The 20,394-nt window shown below is 35.7% G+C and overlaps 2 protein-coding genes across 5 annotated transcripts in view; both read left to right on the top strand.

Moving 5' to 3' along the window:
- Positions 1–20,394, top strand: part of LOC105426292 (calcyphosin-like protein) — a 93,427-nt gene that overhangs the window by 53,083 nt on the left and 19,950 nt on the right. The gene's annotated exons all lie outside the window — the stretch shown is intronic.
- On the top strand, positions 11,505–14,820 carry LOC148936945 (uncharacterized). The gene has a single exon (XM_089075349.1). It carries the CDS (start codon positions 11,509–11,511, stop codon positions 13,210–13,212), a length of 1,704 nt encoding a protein of 567 aa, XP_088931475.1. The 5' UTR covers positions 11,505–11,508; the 3' UTR covers positions 13,213–14,820.

The raw sequence follows: 20,394 nt of genomic DNA on the forward strand, positions 1-20,394 counted from the left end.
TCTTATTTTGAAAAATTAAAAAAAATTTTTTGTAAAAATAATAATTGCTATTTTGTTATACTCCAAAAAGATAATCATTTTATATTGATTACTTGAAATAAAATTATTGCTATATATAAAGTAAATAATCAAGATTAGATTTAAAGAATGACATACATATGTTCAGTCAGCAATTATTTTTCTAATAACAAAGTAGAATTTGAGCATTAACATAACAATAAACATACTGATTCAATAATTGAACTAAACTAAAACTTTAAAATTAAAATTTAAATGTAAAATTGAAGATAATAGTGAAACTGCATTAGAATATTGAAACAATATACCTGAAAAATTTTTCTAATAAAAATTTTTAAATAAATATAAAATTTTTTATCACTTAAAACATTTAAAATTAACATTTAAAATTATAATTGATAATCAATATTATAAAGTATATTCGTAAAATATTCAACATTTATATTTATATAATGAATTTTTTTGTATAAAGTATGAATAAAGATATAAAGAATATTTGCTAAAATACAAAGCTTGCAAGCGCTGTAAACTATAAAGCTAATTTGTTTTCTCTTATATCATTAAAATATCATTAAATGAGATATATTGTATATATTTCTTATTTTATTTATTTATTAATGCAAAATAGATATTTTTCTGAATTTATTTTGATATTTTAAATTTTCATTGAATATTGGTTGTAACTTTGATTTTATTATAGAAAAAAATATTTATTTTGAATTTCAAATAAGATGGAATTACATAATAAAAAAAATGTAATAACGTGAGATTATCAAAAAGATTTTGGAGTAATGCTATAAAAAATTTAAAAATTATATATTTCATAGGCTACTATCATCCTCAAAGTAATTTTCATGTGTTTTGATTTCTCAGAACTATCATGCTGGTGCGTGAAATTATTTATTAAGGATGATAGAACTGGTAGTCAATAGAACTAATAATAAGTTTTGAATTTTTTATAGCGTCAATCTGGAAACTTTTTAATTCGGATACTTCCATACATTATTAAAATAAGCATATGCAATTGTTACGTCCGTGTTCTGGACGAAAGATAATATCTCTCGTCAGGAGGAGGAGAACTCGGGTGGACGCACGGAACCTCTCCTGTTCTCGCGGAACGACGTCGTGATGCCGATCCGCGAGTCGAAAGCGCGTTAAGGGGGCAGGGATCGGGTCAGCGTCGGCGACGTTATTACCCTTGCCTGCGCCCGCGCTATCGGTGGTCCGTTTTAGGTCAGAGAACCGAATCTCTTTGACCAGGGATGGACCTAGTGCGATCCTCAGGGAGCCGGGAACGGCGCGGGGTCAAGTGTAGGAGAGAGAAAAAAATTCAAGATCGAATTTTGATCAATTAATTTAATAACAAATAATAAAAACGAGTTACAATTTTCTGTTCGTGTACATAAAAAAAAAGGTTGAGGTATTGGTTACAAAGAGAAGTCTTATACATAAAAAATATATAAAAAAAATAACCGCGGACAAGGAAAATCTGGACTTATATTCCCAATTGTTCTAATTGGGGTAAAAAGTTGGTGATCGCGAGCATGTCTATGGGATCAGGTTGCAGGTGTGGAGGAGGATTAGGGTGCGCGGTGCGGAAAGCCTTGATTGGGACGAGGTAGGGAAGAGGATCACGGGAAATATACATAGGGACGGTATCGGTTATTTCGTGTCTGGAGATTTGGTCCCAAAATTGCTTGTCGGGTTTAAATTTTCGTAGGATGAAGAAGGTGCCAGGAGGTGGATGGGCGGGAGAGCGAGGAAATTGACGGACGAGGTAAAAAAATTTCTCCACGTCGAAATTTTCCGGAGTACATTGGCTTTCGAATTCGGTCGCGGAGCGGAGGGCGGAGGCGTATTGATGGAGCGAGATGTTGGCTAGTCCCGGCTCTACTTCTATTAATCGCTCCGCGAGTTCTTCGGCGTGGCAGGTTTCGCGACGAATCCGCTTATTCGCTTTCTCTCGACGATGTCGCAATGCCCGTTTCGTTCGTCCGTTCCGAATGGCATTTGTTTGGTTCACTATATAAATGAGAGTCAGATAAGAGAGAAATTGAGGAATCGAAATAAGGCAGCTTCACCAAATCAATCGGCGGCTTGCCAGGTTAGAAGGTTGTGGAATAGAATATTGTGAAATCGGGGAAGGCAGCTTCACCGAGTTAATCGGCGGCTTGCCCGGTTGGAATGTTGTGGAATCGGAGGAGGCAGCTTCACCGAGTTAATCGGCGGCTTGCCAATTTGGAATGTTTTAACGAGATACATAAATAAATGAGAGGTCGCGAACCAAACTGCCAGTTACCGCGGGGGAAAAATGATAAACTTGGACTTACTTTTGTTGCAGCGGCCGCGGGTGATGGTCGAGGAATGCAATTGCCCAGGCTGGATCGTTGAATTGCTCGAAAAATAATAAAGTCGCGCACAGATTCTAACTGTAGTAATTTCGACCACGAATGTCGCGATGAAGCAGGAAGAAGAGAGCGATCCGCTCCAAGTCGCGGTTTTTAAAGGGTTCCTGGGGTGGGAATATCTGAGGGCGTGATGGATTTCCGTGTTGGCTTGTCAAATGATAGTTTAGGAAAATTGTGAATATAGAGGAAGGAGGGGAGCGGTGTTCTGTGAATTGTGGTTGTGTTTGCATTTCCAGATTTCCCAGCGAATGATAGAATTAGTTTTTAGATAGATAGGATTATTAATAAAAATTCTCCCGCTAGTTCACACTCTCAATCGCTCATTGGTGTGCCAGCCAACGGCCACTAATCAGTTCTTCTTGACTGATGCTTTTTGTGTTTCTCCACCAATGTGGGGAGTGTCATCCCCGAACGATCCAACGCGTTTCCCATCCGTTAGGGATTTGCTTTTGTAAATATTAATTTTTATTGGTGAGTCATAAACCTGTCGGCGCCGACGAGCCGGTTTACCAAGTGTTTTTTTTGATAGTGAGACATATCTCGGGAGAAAGATTGTTTATTTAGAGTTTTTTTTTTGATTGATCGGGTTGATTTTTGTTTGATCGTTCGAAGTGCTCCGTTTATGGATTAGCAGCCGTTAAATTTTTCCTTCCCGAAAGAGAAGAATTCCCCCGGACGTAACACAATGAAGCTTTTAAATGTCATTTTTAAATGTCATTTTTAATTTTTCATTTATTTATATTTGTATTTTTTCCTAGATTTCTGGAGAAATTGAAAACTTAATTGAAGAACGCAAAATTTTTTGTAAAGATAAAGGAATTACATTTCAACCATTCGTGCTCATGATTTTAAACAATATCGATCTTAATTCTTATGTTGTTATTGATGATTTAAAATACAAAGTTCCAACCATACACAGTGAATATATGCTTCAAAAACTTTTAGGTTTTGAATGCAAAATATCCAGAATGCGAAAAAGTGTGGTACTTTTTACAACGAGGAGTATATAACATTGAAACCGAATTTGATTGTAAAAAGTCCAACAGTTTTGACTATTTTAAAAGTTATGGAACAGAAAAAGAAATAATCACTGTCAATAATCATGTTGTTTCTTAATTCAAATTGTTTCCATTTTTATTTGTTTTGAATTTTTGCATAATATATTCATTACATAGATTATATTTACAATTACCTTATACTTTGTTACATACCTATATTTATTATGTTTGCTCGTAAAGAAATTTATTTTTGCGCATAGTTTGTTAAGATTTATAATAACATATATTATTGACAAAGGTTTTTACGGTTCTATTATTATTTTGATATTCATTTTTTTATTTTTATAGCATTATTTAATCTTTTAGTCTCCATAATTAATAATGAATAATTTAATCACATGTTTTTGTTCAAAACAATTTGGAACTATAAAAGCGCTTATCCTTCATTTTAAATTTCTCATTGTCTTACAGTAGGAGATGTAATTCAGTGTAAGTAAGATTTCTGTAGTAGAAAGTTTGATAATTTGATAGTTTTTTGTAATTTTAAGCAACACCTAATTGAAAATCATCGAATTTTGAATGAGCATATATCATTTAAAATTAATTTTCCATTCCAGAAATATAATAAATGTCAATCCGATCTCAATAGTTCTTCAAATTGTTATAGTACTTCAAATTTAAATGTCGAAAATGTCATAATTATACTACTGAAGATATTGTCGATAATATTGAATATCAATGTGCTTCTTTTTGTATTAAATTATATGCTAATCCTGTGATATCCAGAAATACAGTTCAGTTCATTCTCAAAAATATTATTATCTAATGGTTTTGGAAATTTGTTCAGAATTATGTTAGAATCGGAAGATGAAGCAAATATTCCTATTAGAGATACTACTATTAAAATGATAACTTTAATAGAAAATTCTTTTCAAAATTTATTATCAGATTGTTGTAGCCAGGCCTACAACCAATAATAAAAGTAGTCCGCATGGCAACAAAATTAGGTTGCACGAACCTCGAAAAGTCTTTCGAAAGATTACACAAATGTGTGATCGCCGAAATCACGACCAGTCTTTCGAAAGACCGAAGAAATGCATCGCGAGAACATTGCGAAAAAGCTGATCAGCAAATTCCTAAATTTGATGATCAAATCGGGCGTGATATTGATTGATCAATATCACGCAACCGATCGACGCAAACGATCAGAATGCTGACCAGGCATCAATCAAACTATATAACCGGCTACACAAGGCGGAATAGTCAGAGTCGGGAATCAATCAAACATTACGTGTCGTTCGGAATCGTTACTATAATTATCGCGCAAGATATTACACGAGCACAGCGAAGTTCACGCGAGCCGTACTATCAACGTCTCAGGTGACATACTCGGTCGACGGCCGCCAGAGTAACGCGATACGCGCCCGCCGACGTTTAACCGTGTGTGAAAGAAATAATATAAGCAATCCAAGAAATTGTGCAGTTGTTAAATAAATCAAGTATCCTAAAGAAAGTGTGTTAGTGATTTCAAGATTTCCTTCCATTCATTCGATCCTGCTCGGAGTCCCAACTCCTTAGGCTTAACGGACCCGACTATCTCTAAAAATTAACGTTGTAGCCCATCCGGGGTACAACATTTTGGTGGCAGCGGTGGGATTGTCAAAACCATCCCCAAGAACAACTTGAGAGGATCATTGTTAATCAAGCCAGCAGAATCAAACGAGTAAGCCGCCCAAACAAAATAAGACCTGCAGTAATAGTCAGGCAGAAGAATCAAATTCTCAATAAGCAAAAAAATATAAGACCTGCAGTAATAGACAGGCAGGAGAATCAAATTCTCAATAAGCAGAAAAAATAAGACCTGCAGCAATAGACAGGCAGAAGAATCAAATTCTCAATAAGCAGAAAATACAAGACCTGTAGAAAACAGGCAGACGGAAAAGGCCCCGTCAAAAAAATAAGCCGCCCACGAAATTGTGTCAAGTGTACAGTGCAATATTAGTAGAGTGCCGACCTACGACAACGAGTGTCCAATGGCAGCGGAGCAACGACCGGAAAGTCCACGAGCACCGAGAGCCAGCCAGCGCTGACCGTGTACAACGATACCAGGCAGCAAGGACGCTTCACCGATACGCACTACTACACGCAGCCAATTGACGCACCAACACAAGCAGCGAACATGCGAGCGTATGCGATTTATCTACTAATGTAAGTCCAAGAAATTATATTCTGAAAAAAGCGAATGTCCGCAGCGAAGGACAACGTAGCAAATGCGACTTGGCCAAAATCTCGGTCAATAAATAATTCTGTAAACTTTCCGCATACTATCTCCGCGTTAAATACCGCGAGAAACGCATTAAAAGAAATACGCGATAACGTGCGCCACGTATTACAATACGATAGTGACGAAGACGTCCACGTAATAACAGAACGCGAATTTCCATACGACGAAAAAGATTACAGCTTGCTCGAACCGAACGACACCGACTCTCACACTAACACACACGTACAAGCGCGAAAAAACATACATACAAACCTACGAGACGGAAGCTTATTCAATTCTTTTAATATATATCAATCGCTAATAAACGAAATGGCTCACTCACCTGTCGAACAACAGAATGAAATCGACAACGAAATTTTACAATTACGACATTCGGTCGAGAGACATGGACCGCAAGAAAGTCGAACGAACCGCCGCGTCACAATCGACGCACCGCCCGATAACAGTCTCATTCGAGAATTAATGGACGAAATACGCGATCTCCGTGTGCAAGTCAACGGATTAAGACAACAAACACAATTGCCTATGGGCGAACGAACGAGAATATCTCAGGATTTTCTACCGCACCCGTTAGATCTAACTTACGGATGTTCGTATCAAGATATACGAAACCAGCCGGGAAATGCACTGGCATTCCTCACACTGAAAGACGCGCGTAACATGATCCCAGAGATCGACGGCACGTCACGAGGACGCGTGTACGAATTTCTAAACGCAAGTACGTACGCGATAAAAAATATACATCCCGCGGATGAACATTCTCTATTAGAAGCCATTCTTTGCACTAAATTCAAAGGCAAGGCCATGATGGATTTCCGTACGCGAGATATAATAAACTTTGAACAATTGAAACGAGAATTAGAAAAAGAATATTTGAGCAAACGAAGCACCGCACATTTGCAACTCGAATTCAACTCGCTCAAACAAAAAGCAAACGAGAATGCACAAGAGTTCGGCAGACGAACCGAAAATATAGCCATGGAATTATACGAATCCATGGAAGAAGGAAAAAATCATACGGTCGAACAGCAACGCGCGATCTTAGAAAATATAAAAGAGCAGGCGCTCCACAATTACCAGAATGGTTTACACGAAGAAATTAAATTAATTGTACGATCGCAGCGATATCAAACAATACAGGAAGCAATCGCAGGAGCAACCGCGGAGGAAAAAACGCGAGGACCTAGCATGCGAACGCTAACCTATCGAAACCGGCCAGTATTTAAAACGCATACACCTAGTCCGCGTTGTGAAAAATGCGGAAAAATCGGTCATTACGGATACGATTGTAGGACTAGCCGTTTTTCAAATAGATATACTCTGCCTAAGCCAGAAAGGCAACCACGAATAAATACAGTAGAGAAACAGTGTAGCTATTGCAAAAAGATAGGACATTTACGGCACGAATGTTGGACATTAAATGGAAAACCGGAAAACAGCAAAAATTCCGGAAAAATTTTTTCGAATTCGCGAAGAGAAAATCCCGCGAAGAATTTTAAAAATAAAAAGAGCGAAACCGGCGAAGATAAATCGACCGTCCCGCGTCCCGCGTCAGAGTATCGCGTGGCACACGTCAAGGGAACACCGCTCGTTAACACTGGATTAAATGCGATCACATTACCGATTGCAGAAGCCAAAGGAAGAAAAATAAATTTCTTGTTTGATACAGGAGCATCAGCAACAATAATAAAACTGAAACATGTTTTAGACCACGTCCTAATCTATGAAGAAAAAACTAAGCTAACAGGCATAACAGGACATGAAATAATAACATTGGGCAAAACACATATTACGGTGCAACTGTCGCGAGAAAAGATACGACACCCCGTATACATAGTGCGAGATAATGCGCCAATGGAATATGATGCAATCCTAGGAGCAGATTTTATTTGGAAATACATGACTGCGTTCAATCCAAGAATAAATTTAGTACAATTTCAAAATACGAAATTCAGACTGTACCCATACAGGCGCGTAACCTTAGGGCCGCGCAGCGAAACAATCGTGCAAGTCACGACTAACCAAAATATAATGGGATTGACAAAACCAGAGGAAATGATACCTGGAATTTTTATTGGATGTTGCCTAGTCGAACCACGAAATTATACGTGCCCAATAAGTATAATAAATATTACAGAAGAAGAAAAAATTGTGCAAGTACCACAAGTAATAATAGAAGAAATAAATACACAAGAAAAAATAATACAAGAATCTGTAAACGCAATACAGACAAAAAATAAAGAAACAAAATCAATAGCTCGAGAAGAGCAAATAAACAATTCCTTGCGCACAGAACATTTAAATGAAGAAGAACGAAAATCTATATTAAAATTATGTCACGAATACAATGACGTGTTCCACCTAGAAGGGGATACATTATCATGCACAACAAAGATTAAGCATGAAATATCTGTACGAACAGATTCGTCACCAGTAAACGTACGACCTTACCGTTTACCGGAAAAACACAAAGACGAGGTAAATAAACAAATTCAAGAAATGTTGAAACAAGAAATTATCAGACCGAGCGTCAGCCAATGGAACGCACCACTATTAGTCGTGCCCAAAAAGACAGATGCGTCGGGAAAAACAAAATTACGAATTGTAATAGACTTCAGAAAATTAAACGATCTCACAATCGGAGATTCATTTCCGTTGCCCAATATAACGGATATACTTGATCAGCTGGGCAACGCAAAATACTTCACGACACTGGATCTCGCATCAGGTTACCACCAGATATCAATGACGGAGCGAGATAAAAATAAAACAGCATTCTCTACACCACACGGTCATTATGAATTTAATAGAATGCCATTTGGTCTGAAAAACGCACCTGCAACCTTCCAACGATTAATGAATTCAATTTTAACAGGGTTGCAAGGAATTAAATGTCTAGTGTATCTGGACGATATTGTAATATACGGTCCTAGCTTAATAGAGCATAACAAAAGATTAAAATTAGTTCTCCAAAGACTAAGAGAGAACAATCTAAAGTTCCAACCGGACAAGTGCGAATTTTTAAGAAAAGAAGTGATTTATTTAGGACACATAATTACGGAAAATGGAATTTCGCCAGATCCATCAAAACTGCACGCCGTAAAAAATTTTCCTATGCCCAAAAAAGTAAAAGATGTGCAATCATTTATCGGATTAGCCGGATATTACCGAAAATTTATCGAAGATTTCTCACGAATAGCAAAACCTCTAACAAAACTCACAAAAAAGGGAGAGAAATTCGAATGGACCGAAAAACAGCAAAACGCATTTGATACATTAAAAAATAAATTAACGACGGCACCGATATTAAAATATCCGGACTTTACGAGAGAATTTCTCCTAACAACGGATGCATCGGATTATGCAATAGGAGCCGTCTTATCGCAAGGCGAGGTAGGTCAAGACCAACCCGTCGCGTACGCCAGCCGTGTACTATCGCGAGCAGAACAGAATTATAATACGACTGAAAAGGAATTACTCGCAATAGTATGGGCAGTAAAACATTTTAGACCTTATTTATACGGGACAAAATTTAAAATAATTACCGATCATAAACCGTTAATATGGTTATTTAACGTAACAGATCCCGGATCACGTTTAGTCAGATGGAGATTAAAATTGGAAGAATTCGATTATGAAATAATACATAAAGCTGGGAAAGCAAATGCTAACGCCGACGCATTGAGCCGTAACGTAGCAACAATAACAGAAGGGCAGCAAACTGACGACGTCGCGTCAGAAAAACAATATAAAGAAGAAGAAAAGAAACAAATATTATATGAATATCACAACGCACCTATAGGAGGACACCAGGGCGTTGAACGAACAATAAATAGAATACGATTACACCACAACTGGCCAGGATTAAAAAGAGACGTTGAGCAATACATCTCAAAATGCGAATATTGCCAGAAAAATAAATTGCAACGACGCGCTAAAGCACCATTAATGATAACAGATATGCCAACAAAACCATTTGAGAAATGCGCGTTAGATATTGTAGGACCTTTGCCTATAACAACGATGGAAAACAAATATGTATTGACATTCCAGGACAGTTTAACAAAATTTAGCAAAGGAATACCAATACAAAATCAAGAGGCGACAACAGTAGCGAAAGAATTTGTCACAAAAATTATATTAGAATATGGAATTCCAGACAAAATATTAACCGACCAAGGAACAAATTTTACAAGCGAATTATTTAAGAATACGTGCAAATTACTAAAAATACACAAATTACAAACGACGGCCTATCATCCAGAAACAAACGGAGCACTCGAAAGATCACATCGGACATTAACCGAATATTTACGACATTATATTAATAATGATCAGACAGACTGGGACGAATGGATACCGTATGCGATGTTCGCATACAATACGACACCGCACACCGCTACGGGATTCACGCCGTTCGAACTGGTATACGGGCACCAGGCACCACTACCTACGGCCCTAACTAGCTCACCGAAATCATCGTATACATACGATGATTATGCGCAAGAACTCCGTGAAAGAATACGAGCCGCGAATCAGATAGCAAAGGAAAATATAAAAGAAGAAAAACAAAAAGCGAAGGAAACATACGACAGAAAAACAAAAATACGCACGTTCGATATAGGAGATAAAGTCCTACTACACGACGAAACAGTTCGGCGAGGGAGATCAAAAAAGCTAGACGCGTTATGGATCGGACCCTACACAATTCTAGAAAAACTAAGCGAATTAAACTATAAAATAAAAATGGGCCGCCGAACGATAAACGTACACGCGAACCGAATTAAATCGTTCGTGGAAAATTAAAAAGGAAATAAAAAGAAAAAGCACACAATAGAATATAGAATAATATAAGAGAAACAAGAAAATAAAAATAAAAACATTGAGACTTACTGAGGAAGAATCTCAGCAGGAAAATAATCCATAGTTACAAAAACACTACAGTACTACACTACAGTACTACACTACAGTACTACACTAAAATAACTACACTACAAACTAAAGTATGTTAATACGAGGCATGCACCACATCAGGCCCCAGGACAGCGGTCCCTCGCCTGCACGGGATCATCCCCCAGATCAATCTCGTCCTGAGCAGCTACTTCGACGGGATCATCCGGGTCCTCCACCTCCTCACCCTCCACCTCCTCGTCCTCCACCACCACATCGGCAAGTACGGCGTCGGGCATTGAAACAAGAAGCTCATAAAGCTCCACGGACCAGGGCAGTTCGAAAATCCTGCCGGGAGCCTCATCGGTGACGAACCATATACATTCGTCACAAACATGGAACACACCACTGCTATAGAAGCGATTGACGATCATCAACCACTCACGCACACGATGGAAATGGGCCTGAGCGTCAGGCTGGCCCACAAACTCGTCAACATCACTATCGTCAATTTCAATATTGAAGCCCTCGTCATCAGACGAGGCTTCCACCGCGGCATCGTCATTGAAAATTAATCGGCGGAGCACGATTAAAATTAGCGTTGTGACCCATGGTGTCACAAGGAAAGCACTTCGACAACTGACGAAATGCAGCCAGAGAGCTCATCGCGAAAATGAAATATTAGAAGGATCGCACCGATATAATAAATAAGACACCAAGAGAAACGATATACGTCGTAAAAAAGCAAGCTAAACAGATTCACAGGAGAATCGTTTAACTAAGATAACAAATTCAGAATAAAGTAATTTTACACCTGGGAACAGGAATAAAAAGAAAAAACGCCGAATTCGAGCAGCGACAAATTTTCAGGAGAAATAAGAATTTTTATTTTTGCAGAATAAAGATATGGATGATGACCAACGGAGAAGAAGAGAAAAAATTACCATTCGAAATAGAAAACTTCAAGCATCACCCCGGAATATACTTCGAGGAAATAGGAAAACTAAACATAATCGAGTCATTCTGGAAGATAATTATAAAAATAGATATTTCGCCAATTGAAAAGCGAACAGAACAAATAGAAGAATACATTCAAAAAACGCAAAATATATGCACAATGTTACACCTCACAAACAAGGGGTCATGTCAAAACTATAATATCATCATTGAAAACAATTATCAGCGGTTAAAACACTTAATAAAAAGAATAAACGCTCTGTATAAAGCACAAGAGACAAAAACGAAAAGAGGACTAATAGATGGAATAGGAACTATTGCCAAAACATTATTTGGAACAATGGACAATGAAGATAGAAAATTAATCAATGAGCAACTAAGTATCCTAGACAACAAACAAAAAACGACAGAGCACATAATAAGGAACCAAATCAAGATTATAAACGCGACAATAGCGCACATAAATAACCATGAAGAAATAATTCAGAATAACGAAAACATTTTAGCTAATGAAATCAAAAAATTAGAAATGACGCTAACAACAGAAATAAGTAACGAAAACATTAAAGAACATTTTATAATCACCAACGCAATACTTGCAGCAGTGACACAAAACGCGGAAGACACGATAGAATACCTAACGGCGATAAAAAGTGGAATATTACACCCACGACTAATACCGTTAGAAGAAATAATAAAAAATCTTAAAGAAGCAATCACGCAAATACCACAAGGATCATATTTCCCATTTAAAATAAGGGAAGAGGATTGGCAGACAATAGAAAAAGTAACGACAATGAGCGCGCACTGCGACAAAACAAACGTATACACAACCCTACATTTCCCATTAATTGCACTTCCGCTATATGAGATATTAAATGTAATACCACTACCGGTACCATACAAACAAAATATATCCGCATTAATTGAGACGAACAATCCATTAATCGCTTTGGATACTAACAGACACACGTACGCAAAACTGACCCACGAAAAATTAAAACAATGCAAGCAAATAAATACAAATTACTTGTGCGAACAAATCTTTCCAATAAGAAATGTAAAAACCGACCCACTATGCGAAATAGATATATATACAGAAAATGACAACTGTTATAATAATTGTAAAATTAAGTATGTAACAATAAAAAATAGCATATGGATAGCCTTAAGCAATTCATATTCTTGGCTATATTCCACACCAGCGAAACAAACTATTACAATTTCATGCAAAAATAGTAAAGAAACGCGTACAACCATTACAAATACAGGAAAAATAACGTTGTCAGACAATTGCAAAATAGTCACAGCAGACGCGACAATAAAATCTACAAGCACCAATAAAGGAAAAGAAATAAAAACATATCTACCGAAATATAATATTACGCTACTAAGCGAAACGTTCAAGACAAATAAGACAGAGAAATTAAAATTAAAAGTTATACAAGACGCAACAGACCTGACAGAATTAACAAAGAAATTAAATGACATGAAAAACGAAATAAACAATAACGAGACACCCTTTTTTCAACAAAAACACTTTGTATATCCTGTGTCAATTAGCAGCTCATTAATAATAATAATCATCGTTAGCGCAACAATAATAATTGTATTAAGGAAGAAAAAACAAAACGAAACAATAACGCACGCAATGTAAATCGCGCCGTTAGAATAAGCAAAAGCAAGTGATTCTAAATAAACGATTATACCAAAAAATATATCGGGAAAAAACAAAAAATTATGTAAAAAGCGAAAACTTCGTACCTCCGTTTTCTTTTAATAACAGGGGGGGGATGTTGTAGCCAGGCCTACAACCAATAATAAAAGTAGTCCGCATGGCAACAAAATTAGGTTGCACGAACCTCGAAAAGTCTTTCGAAAGATTACACAAATGTGTGATCGCCGAAATCGCGACCAGTCTTTCGAAAGACCGAAGAAATGCATCGCGAGAACATTGCGAAAAAGCTGATCAACAAATTCCTAAATTTGATGATCAAATCGAGCGTGATATTGATTGATCAATATCACGCAACCGATCGACGCAATCGATCAGAATGCTGACCGGGCATCGATCAGACTATATAACCGGCTATACAAGGCGGAATAGTCAGAGTCGGGAATCAATCAAACATTACGTGTCGTTCGGAATCGTTACTATAATTATCGCGCAAGATATTACACGAGCACAGCGAAGTTCACGCGAGCCGTACTATCAACGTCTCAGGTGACATACTCGGTCGACGGCCGCCAGAGTAACGCGATACGCGCCCGCCGACGTTTAACCGTGTGTGAAAGAAATAATATAAGCAATCCAAGAAATTGTGCAGTTGTTAAATAAATCAAGTATCCTAAAGAAAGTGTGTTAGTGATTTCAAGATTTCCTTCCATTCGTTCGATCCTGCTCGGAGTCCCAACTCCTTAGGCTTAACGGACCCGACTATCTCTAAAAATTAACGTTGTAGCCCATCCGGGGTACAACAGCATATACTATTGTAGTACTAGAATGGTTTTGACGAGTAACGTCATCTTCATGTTAAAGCTCAAAACTTTTCAGACTATCCTCGTACGATGTGGATATAAAAAAGATTAACGCTTTGTGGTCAGTAATGATACGAAAATGCTGTCCCAATAAATACATTCTACATTGAACTACCGAATACGATCGCTAACATCTCTTGTTTTATTGACGTATAATTTATCTCATATTTTGTTAAGCATCTGCTAATGGTTGATACAATTCTCTGGTTGTTCTTATTATCCATCTGATACAATCTGATACTCCTGAAATATCATTATGATTCGCATCAGTTTGCAAGAAGAAAGGTTATCGGGTGTATAATGTGTTGTAGCCAGGCCTACAACCAATAATAAAAGTAGTCCGCATGACAATAAAATTAGGTTGCATGAACCTCGAAAAGTCTTTCGAAAGATTACACAAATGTGTGATCGCCGAAATCGCGACCAGTCTTTCGAAAGACCGCAGAAATGCACCGCGAGAACATTGCGAAAAAGCCTATCAGCAAATTCCTAAATTTGATGATCAAACCGAGCGTAATATTGATTAATCAATATCACGCAACCGATCGACGCAATCGATCAGAATGCTGACTAGGCATCGATCAGACTATATAACCGGTTACACAAGGCGTAATAGATAGAGTCGGGAAACAATCAAACATACCGTGTCGTTCGGAATCGTTATTATAATTATCGCGCAAGATATTACACGAGCATAGCGAAGTTCACGCGAGCCGTACTATCAACGTCTCAGGTGACATACTCGATCGACGGCCACCAGAGTAACGCGATACGCGCCCGCTGACGTTTAACCGTGTGTGAAAGAAATAAAATAAGTAATACTAAATCCAAGAAATTGTGAAATTGTGAAATAAATCAAGTAACATAAAGAAAGTGTGTTAGTGATTTCAAGAAGATTTCCTTCCATTCGTTCGATCCTGCTCGGAATCCCAACTCCTTAGGCTTAACGAATCCGACTATCTCTAAAAATTAACGTTGTAGCCCATCCGGGGTACAACAAATGATAGAGAAATACTGTTTTTACAAATGCTTCTTTTAATTTTGTAAATGCTTCTTGACATTTTGTCGTCCATTTCCAACTATTTTTACAACTTAATAATTTTTGAAACGGTTCTATTAATGCTGCATATTTTAGATTAAACCTTTTATAAAAATTACATATGCCTAAAAATTGTTGCAGCTGTATCCTATTTGCGGGAGTATTAAAATTTTGTATTATTTTTATTTTATCGGGATCGAGATATATCCCATCTCTCGATAAAATGGATACTTAAAGGAAATCTCTGTACAACAAAATTTGGCCTTTTCAAGGTTCAATTTAAAATTGTATTTATTTAGTCTACTTAGCAACATGTTCAAGTATTGTAAATGTTCCCGAAAATCTTTTGATGTTATTAATATGTCATCAATATAAATCATAATAAATGAGTCAAAAGCATTTCCTTTCTTATTGCGCGCATAAATGCATTATCTGCGATTTTCAATTCAAAAGTTACTCTATAAAATTGATATACAGCACCATTATACACAAACACGGTAAATTTCCTAGATGCGGCATCCAAATTTGCTAATATCCATTTTTCATGTCAAGACATGTCATGAATTGAATTCCTTCGTGTTTTTGTAATATTTCATTAATTAAGGGGGGATTTTCATTATCCGCCTCTATATATTTATTTAACATCCGTGCATCTAGGCATATTCTTATTTGACCGTTCGTTTCTTTCACTATCCGCAATTACAATATTCACTACTTGAATGCTCGATTATTCCTTGTTTAAGTAACCTTTCAATTTCTCTATCAACTAAAGTTTTGTAATGAATCGATACTGAATATGATTTATTTATAAAAGGTTTGTCTGTATTTAATTTAATCGAATGCTCATAACTATTAGTGCCTACTAAATCATCTTCCATTACATTTATCTTATTATATTTATATAGAACTTCTATTAATGCGGCGGAGGCCAATCGCTAAGCGTCGAAAACTTCTGCACACGCGAGCGAACATCGTCCCAATAACAACTCTCACCTTTTTTTTCTTTATTATCAATTTTCTTTTCCTTTACCTTCATGCATCTAATACTCGATTCTCTATTCACAATTCATTTATTCACTTTTCCAATTATCTCTCAAATTATCTAATTATCTAATAACATCTTATCTTTTTCCGTCTCATCGAATAATTTACCGAGATTTAGAATATTATATATTATCATTATTTATATTTTTATCTTCAAATGTTTCATTATTTTCATTAACTCTTCCATCTTCTACATTAATGCTTTGATCGTCAATATTGAATTTTTGTCTCTACTGTCGCTTATATTATTGTCTATATGACTAATGACCTTGACCGCTATTCACCTTGATTCTATTTACATAAGTTTTGTTCTGGGGGCAATGTCAGCTCAAACGATACCTGTGACGGACAAACAACGGCATTATGAATTCTTATTTCTAAATTTTCATAATCTATTATGCATTTATTTAGAGCTAGTCACTTTGATCCGATAATTAACTCAGTTAATAATTGCGGAACAATCAAGAATATAGTATCAATCTTATATTGGTCAATTTTTATCTCTACACTATTTTTATCTCTACAAATTTGTTTTTTAATTTGTACATATTTATTACCAACCGGATTATATATACGCACCCCAGTTACTGGTAACATCTGCACATCGCTATTCTGGCACAATCTCTCATACGTTTCCGAAATAAACGTCTCGCTATTTCCCGTATCCCGTATTATTGCATCGTATATGTTATTATTAATTTTTACCTTTAATATTGGACAATTGATACTCGTCTCGATGACACCCGCACATCCATTCTCACCAATTTCGATTCCATATTGTAGGTTTTCTGTAATATCTAATTTTCTCCTATTCGAAGGGACTCCTGTCCTTCAAGCACGTCGTTAGTTTAATTGCTGTCGGTTCATTGTGTTTTGGTAACTCGCGGCCGGCTGAGAATCGTGTAAAACATTTGTTGCATTATTAGTATTATTATTCTAATTAGCCATAATTGCACAACAAGTATCCGGATCAGCGCATGGCGTATTATAATTTTTTGTTTCATTCCACGATTGTTTTATTATTTCAGATTGCACATCTCGCAAATTTATCTATTGAACTCGATTAATATTATTTGATTGATCTCCCCATTGATAATTATGTCGATAAAATCTATGTCTATTCGGATTATTAAAATTAGGTCTTCCGTTATTTCTCGGAATTTGTTGATGATTGTATTTATCTTTCAGATTATTTCTATAATTGTCTCTAAACAGATTTGAAAACCTTGACTGATTTTTCTGTTGTTGACTACTCTGTTTGGTACTTGAAATTTACTTGATGATTCCGAAATCTATTTGTATTTCCGAGTATTCTATTTTAATTATACAGTCTATTATTCCCGTTATTGTTAAATCTATTATTATTGACCGCTAAATTCCTAATTTGAAAATTTCGACAATCACCTTTGAAATTCTTTATATCTTTTTCTTGTTCTTTTTCTGCCGGATTTACATCGAGATATTGCAGCTAGTAATAATTGTCTGAGCATCTTCAAAATCAACTCCTGCTAACCCTTTTCGCGCTCTCTACGGCAAATTAATGAGCAATCTTAAAATTAATTTCAGAATCTAACATTTTCGGTTCAAAATATTGTTGCTAATTTTAATTTTTCTAAAAAGAAAACTTCTAATAATTTATTTTTCTTTTCGAATTTTCTAGCCTGCCATTTTTCTTTTATTTCTTTTATTTTAATTTGAATAGGTACTGAAAAGAAGGTTTTCCTGAATTATTCTTTAAATAAGTCAAATGTTACTAGCTTTCCTTTGTTATTTTCAAATCAATATTTAGCTTTGCCTTGAAGGCTATTTTCTATTATTAATAGCCTAGCGCAATCTGTAATATTTCTTACATTAATATATTTTCTAAATCATTTAAATATTCAATTGGATGATTACTATCCTCGTCACAAAATTTTGTGATCTTTACATCAAAATTTATTCTTTGAATGTCTAACAGTAAATTTGATATTATAGTGCTGTTATTAAAATTTAAACTATCATATTGACTTTGCGCTTATTTTTCATTATACGCTTATTTTGAACGCAACGATTGTAATTCTTGTTCTATCTCGTTAAACCTGCTTTGCTTTTCTCGCAATTCTTTAATTTTGGCTTTTAATTTACTGATTTGGTCTATCTGCTCTTTGATTTTTCTAAATTTCTCTTTCATATCTAATTTTCCACTACTTGATCGCCTATTTGATATCCTCGGGCTAACATTTTTTTCTTTCGTACTTTCCGAAATTTTCTTACTTGTCCTTATTATTCGCGTTTATGTTTGTTACATTCCTCGACTATCACACTCAATTGCATATAACGTTTATTATGTGTAATAATTATATTTTTTTTTGTTCGGGCGTCAAATGCAACGTTTATTAGAGAATGTAAATTGAACACGAAATCGGGAATTAGATTAACGTAAACTTTATTAAATAACTTGATTTGGATTGGAGTAACGCAGTTATGCCCATTATTATATAAGTAAATATTATATAATCAAACTGAGCAGAGAAACAACAATGAAGTCTATTCGCACGACGCGAATACTGCTAATAACGTATAAAGAGAAGCACAAGGTATTTAGCTAAGTTCAATAGGAATTTGAGCGAGTAATCGACGAATGTCCTGTCCTAATCCTGTGAAGCAATGTGCGGCTACTAGCGCTTGATTCCAATTGTCAATCTAACTATGGCCCTGAGAGGTGGAGTGCCACATCGACAGTAATCCTGCTCTCGCCGATCTGTCCGATGCCAAGCCTCTCTGTTCTCCAACCAGCAGACCCAGGTCGTCTGTCCTCGCCCTTTGCAGTCTCGTTATACAGCCCTTCCTCGATCGACAATATCTCTTTCCTTTCTTAACTCCGGTGTTTTCGGATGGTCTTTGACTTGTTCTGATCTTTCAAGCTGCGTTGTCTCTGAAGACTGATCACGCTTTCTCGAATCTGAATGCTCTCTCGTCTTATCCTCGCTTTAGACTTCCCCACCCCGGGTGTACCGTCTCTCAACATTCAATGTTTGTATCGTTCAAATTATTCGTTATCTTGTTATTCGGTATATTTGTTGTCCCTCTCCTACAACTTCAAACTAACAATTGAACTAACGAATTATCTTACAACATAAAAAATTAAAAACTATAGCTATCGATTTATCGAGATAATAATTTATGATAAGGCTCACTAAATTATTTCTGCTTTTTCTAGACAATATACTGTTTTTGTCATAATCTTTGATGCAGGTTTTACTTAAAAAGTCATGTAAGTTAAATAAATTTGTATCATCACATGACATAAAGATTTTCCACAATGAATTTGTTTCACAATTTCGTTTTCCTTATTTGCAGAGTCTGTAGTCTTCTGTAGTCTTTTTATTTTCAGATATTTCATTTAATGAAATATTTTCAGATATTTTACTTACTGAAGTATTTTCAAATATTTCACCTGCTGAAGCATTTTTAGTTATTACATTTTTTAAAGTTCTTTCATTAGTATTTTTTAAAAAATTTTCAATAATTTTTTCTTTATGTATTTGATTTTCAAACTCTACTTAACTAATTTTTACTTAACTAAAAACTTAAAAAGAAAAAAATTGGACGTTATAAATATATAATATATATATATATGTATATTATTTGTATATAAATAAATATTATTATATGTATATGTATAATATATATATATATATATATATATATATATATATATGAAAGATAAGATTTATTAGATTCGGAAAAATAAACGAAGACCGACTGGATTTGAACTCGGGATCCCTCGTTTACTAATCTCACTTAGTCTGCACGACCACGACGGCTCCTCTCTATTAGCTGTTTATATTCCGAATCTCTTCCATTTACGGTCGTCTAATTCTTACACACACACATATATATATATACAAGTTAAAGATTAAGTCCCAGACCTGAAGAACGCGCGCCGGTCCTGACCGCTACGCACATACGCGCGCTCATTCGTCATTTTTAATTTGATTTACTGTAAAAACTATTCGTCGCACGCAATTTTGCTAAAGGAAAAAGTTGTTTCTTTTAGCATAAAAAAATCACATAGCATATTCCAAATGCGGGAGTTTTGGGATCCTGTATATATAATGATAAACCATTGTTTTAAAAAAATAAAACTCAAGTAGTAGTTTCTTTAATTTAAAAATAATAAAAACCAAATTATATGTATATCTTTCTATCCATTAAAAACTTCTTTTTCTAACCCAA

Source organism: Pogonomyrmex barbatus, unplaced genomic scaffold (genome assembly GCF_055798465.1).
Source record: "Pogonomyrmex barbatus isolate J1 unplaced genomic scaffold, ASM5579846v1 scaffold19, whole genome shotgun sequence".
Classification (NCBI taxonomy): domain Eukaryota; kingdom Metazoa; phylum Arthropoda; class Insecta; order Hymenoptera; family Formicidae; genus Pogonomyrmex; species Pogonomyrmex barbatus.

What these genes read in the sequence shown, in the direction of transcription:
- LOC148936945 (XM_089075349.1), top strand. Translation starts at nt 11,509, where the DNA reads ATGATGACCAACGGAGAAGAAGAGAAAAAATTACCATTCGAAATAGAA.